Consider the following 4,669-nt stretch of genomic DNA (forward strand, 5'->3'; position numbering starts at 1 on the left):
ACCACCGTTCCCCTCCCGACTTGCAACTTCAAAGAAGAATATGGAGGAGAAAGAGATTTTGGACACCTTCCGAAAGGTGGAAGTAAACATCCCTCTACTTGATGCGATCAAGCAAATTCCGAGATATGCAAAGTTCTTGAAAGAACTTTGCACCAACAAGAGGAAGTTGAAGGGAAATGAGAAAATTTTGATGAATGAAAACGCATCCGCGGTTTTACAAAGGAAACTTCCACCCAAATGCAAAGATCCCGGAATGTTCACGGTTCCTTGTAAGATTGGAGATGTCACTTTTAGTAGTGCTATGCTTGATCTTGGTGCCTCTATCAATTTCATGCCCTATTCGGTGTATGAATCATTGAATGTCGGACCCTTAAGTGAAACAAGTGTCATAATCTCTCTTGCGGATAAATCAAGTGTCTTTCCTAGAGGCGTTTTGGAAGATGTCCTAGTGCAAGTGAACCAATTGGTCTTCCCGGTGGATTTCTATGTGATTGATCTAGATGAGCAAGTGTCCTCCAAATCGGCTCTAATCTTGCTTGGGAGACCATTTTTGAAGACGGCTAGGACGAAGATCGATGTGTATGCGGGAAGTTTGACAATGGAGTTTGATGGTGAAACAATAAGTTTTAATATTTATGATGCCATGAGATATCCTAGTGATGTTTCATCTTTGTACTTTGTTGATGTTGTTGAGCCAATTACTCAAGAATTGTTCGAGTTATCTAACGGTGATATATTGGAGATGATCTTAAGCAAAGGATTCGATTGTGGGAAGCTAGCCAAGCAATTAAAGCTTTATTCTTTGGATTCGGAAGTTGAGAAGCTGGTAAATAAAATGGAGATGAAGAAATCCACAAGATTAGATGTCAAGCAAGTTGAATTGCCCCCAACTCATACAAAATTGCCCCCATCCCTTGTTCAACCACCTGAATTGGAATTGAAGGTCTTACCTCAACACTTGAAGTATGCCTATTTGGGAAAGAATGAAACCCTTCCAGTTATCATTTCAACTCACTTACCCGAATTTGAAGAAACTCGTCAAGGTGTTGAAGGAGCATAAAGAAGCCATGGGATGGACAATTACGGATATCAAGGGATTGAGCCCCTCCACTTGTATGCACAAGATCTTAATGGAGGATGAATGCAAGTCGAGACGGGACGCACAAAGAAGGTTGAATCCGCCAATGATGGAAGTGGTCAAGAAGGAGATTTTGAAGCTCCTAGATGCGGGGATGATCTATCCAATCTCAGATAGCAAGTGGGTGAGCCAGGTGCAAGTCGTTCGAAAGAAGACGGGAATCACGGTGGTCGATAACAACAAAGGTATGATGGTCCCCACCCGTGTGCAAAACGGGTGGAGAGTATGTATTGACTACTGCAAACTCAATGCAAGCACACAAAAAGATCATTTTCCATTGCCTTTCATCGACCAAATGTTAGAAAGGTTGGCAGGGAAATCCCATTATTGTTGTCTAGACGGGTATTCCGATTTTCACCAAATCCCGGTGGCGCCGGAAGACCAAGAAAAGACGACACTTACATGTCCATTTGGTACTTTTGCATACTGGAGAATGCCATTTGGATTGTGTAACGCCCCGGCCACTTTCCAACGTTGTATGGTTAGTATCTTTTCAGAATACGTTGAAAACATAATTGAGGTTTTTATGGACGATTTCACGGTATATGGCAACTCCTTTCAAGAGTGTTTGACCAATCTCACCAAAATTTTAAAAAGATGCATTGAAACAAATTTGGTTCTAAATTTTGAAAAATGTCATTTCATGGTGAGTCAAGGTCTCATTTTGGGTCACATTGTGTCTAAAAAAGGAATTAAGGTAGATGTAACATACACGTTCTGAAATTGTGTATTGTTATTATTAAAAGTGAATAAAATTGAGTGTTGAGTTCTAACAACTAGTTTTTACTAGAAATGAAGTAAAACTATGTTTAGAATCACTCATAAAATGTTGGAAGTCTTATGAGATTCCAATTAATAGCCAAATAATGGAAATTTAGCGAAAATATAAAACTTGAAATAAGTAAAATTTTATTATTTAAAGTTGTATATAATCTCGTTAGAAACACGTAGGCGAAAACCTCGTCAAAATCCGAGTTATAACGAAGAAGTTATGACCAATCGAAGATTCGCGACAAAACCGGCACGGTGCCGAATGACGTAAAAAGTGAGTTTTTGATAAACTACTTTTTAGCCTTAGTAATCTAAATGAAAGTTGTAGTATTCGTTAAACTGAGAAGTTCGATAAAAAGAACACCAAAATCTGACTTCGTATGAGGAGGTTATGATTTTTCGAAGTTTCAGTTTAGCGGTAGACAGCTAAAAAACTTTAATTTTAGATCGAGTGATTTTTAGCCGACACAACCTAAACAAGAATTGAAGGTCTCGTCATTTTTAGTACAACGGGAAAAAGTCTGACGAAAACGGATGTCGGATGAAGAAGTTATGAATTTTTAACGGATTATCCTGTCCCGGTCTGTTAAAAATAATAATATAAAAGTTAAAGTCAAAATTAGCCGACGAAGTCTAAACGAAAGTTGTAGAGCATAATTTTAGCTATGCGTGCATATAAAGAACGTCAAAAACGGAGCTCGTATGCAAAAGTTATGGATTTTACAAGATTTGGCACATTTTTTATTTAATTTTCGCATGAATAGTGTTAATCCACTTGGCAGTTTCTGATTGGACCGCAGCCTCGCTGGCACCTTCTGATTGGTCCGATGTCATGTCCGCCTCGTTTTCGACGTCGTGAGTCACCCTCGTCCGGATCTCGCCCCGTGTCCGCCTTGTGTCCGAAGCAGCTTAGTCATCCGAGCAGCTGGCAATGCGCGTCGCAACCCCCTCGCACCGAAGGCTCGGCCAATCCGAGACCACCACCTGCCCTTCCCGTGTTGACCTGCGAAGCGAGCCACCTGGAGCCCTCGCATGCGCGCCATCTGGTCCTCTCGCGAGCTGCCATCTGTCTCGCTGACTCCTCCTTCTGATCAGCGAACCCTCGCATCTCCTCCCTATAAATACAAGGCCTGCGAGCCTTGCCGAGAAATTTTAGAAAATTGCCATTTTTGGCCCCCTTTTTCCATATTTTGACATCCCCCGAATCCCCGGTGTCAATTTTAACACCCGAAACACGCCCCGAAATGCCGTGAAGCCCGAAAAATTTATCTTTTCGGTTTTGAAGCTCTACCTTTTAGAGTCCGGTTTTTAGCAAATTCTCCCGGTTTTCGACGAATAAAGCCATATTTGGAGCCGACATGCTGCTCAAATTACTATTTTAACCCCCGATTATTTTAAGGTGAGTTTAATATATAGGAACAATTGTATGTTATGTGTTATACAGGCTATGTGCTTTTCAGTGTTATTATTCCAGGTTATTTTCCCGTGTTATTTTTATTCGCTATTTTTAATAAGCAAAGATATACCTTTGACCTTGTGATCAGTGAAAGGACTTAGATTCACGGTGGTGCTGGTATGTAGCCTCTGGCCATGTAGAACATGTCTCGTAAGAGAATGACTTCTATTCTATGGCATTGGCAGAAGGTTAGATAGGACTGGTATGTAGCCTCTGATCATGTAGAGCATGACTCCGTAAGAGAATGAACTCTATTCTATGGTATTGGCAAATGGTTAGACAGGGCTTTAAGCCTGAAATCTACCAAAATGTTAATCCGAAGTTGTATATCTTATGTGTCGTTTGGGCCAAAAGCTTTATTGATGTATATCAAGTATTGAAATTGTTATGTCTCATTGATCGTAAATCTTTGAATCAAATCTTGAGTTGATATTGAAAGCGTGACATATGATACGCATATGCTATTGTTGTTCTTGTTCCCTTTTGCTTCTGTCATATTGGTATATATAAGGCATAAGATTATATTGTATCTATTTATTGAATTCACTAAGCGTTATCGCTTATCCCTCTCAATGTTTAACAATTGCAGGTGATGAGTATCCAATTTAGTTTTATACTGCTGAAAGATTTAGAATAGTTAATACTATTTCTCTGTATTCTAATGTTCAAGTATGTATATGAATAATAGATTCCTGGGTAGATATGAAATGTAATAAAACTTAGTCGGTTTGTATCCAATCCTTTGTAATCACTTTATCAATATTGTTTTATAAATATGCATGTAGCATGTTTTGAGGAAGTAACTTAAGAATAATGTTGGAATAGTATGAAAGTTTGGGTCTTTCATAAATACGAAAGTTGGGGTCTTTCAATCATGGTATCAGAGCAATGGTTTAAGTGAACTAAATATCACGGATTGGTATTTAGACTTAAACTGTTGGAAGCTCAATATATGAGCTGATTCATAATAAGTATATGGATACAAACCATAAGAAATATTTAAGTGGGGGATTGGGCAATGATAAACCCTAGTATTCTAAGATATTAAGTTACTTCAGAATTTTAAGAAAATTAGTTTAAGTGAACTAGAAATTTTGAGAATTTCTAAACTTAAACAAGAATTTTTAAGTGAAGATGATACGATATGTATCTGGTATATTTTAGGTTGAATACCTAATGGAATCAAGCACTAGAATATTAAGAGGAGATATGCCTTATATTCTAATATGTGCTAAATGACAAATGAATATAGCATGCCTTAAGGTGCTTATCTATAATTGCTATTATTTGAGAAAGCTTAAGGT

General features: G+C 38.4%; 1 protein-coding gene across 1 annotated transcript; it reads left to right on the forward strand.

Annotated features, from left to right (window-relative positions):
• The first annotated feature begins 253 nt into the window (after window positions 1-253).
• On the forward strand, window positions 254-1,060 carry LOC128128099 (uncharacterized). Its single transcript, XM_052766915.1, has 2 exons — window positions 254-611; window positions 708-1,060. The coding sequence occupies exons 1-2, from the start codon at window positions 254-256 to the stop codon at window positions 1,058-1,060; spliced, it is 711 nt and encodes a 236-aa protein (XP_052622875.1).
• Window positions 1,061-4,669: the final 3,609 nt, after the last annotated feature.

This window comes from Lactuca sativa, chromosome 1 (assembly GCF_002870075.4).
Source record: "Lactuca sativa cultivar Salinas chromosome 1, Lsat_Salinas_v11, whole genome shotgun sequence".
NCBI classification, from domain to species: domain Eukaryota; kingdom Viridiplantae; phylum Streptophyta; class Magnoliopsida; order Asterales; family Asteraceae; genus Lactuca; species Lactuca sativa.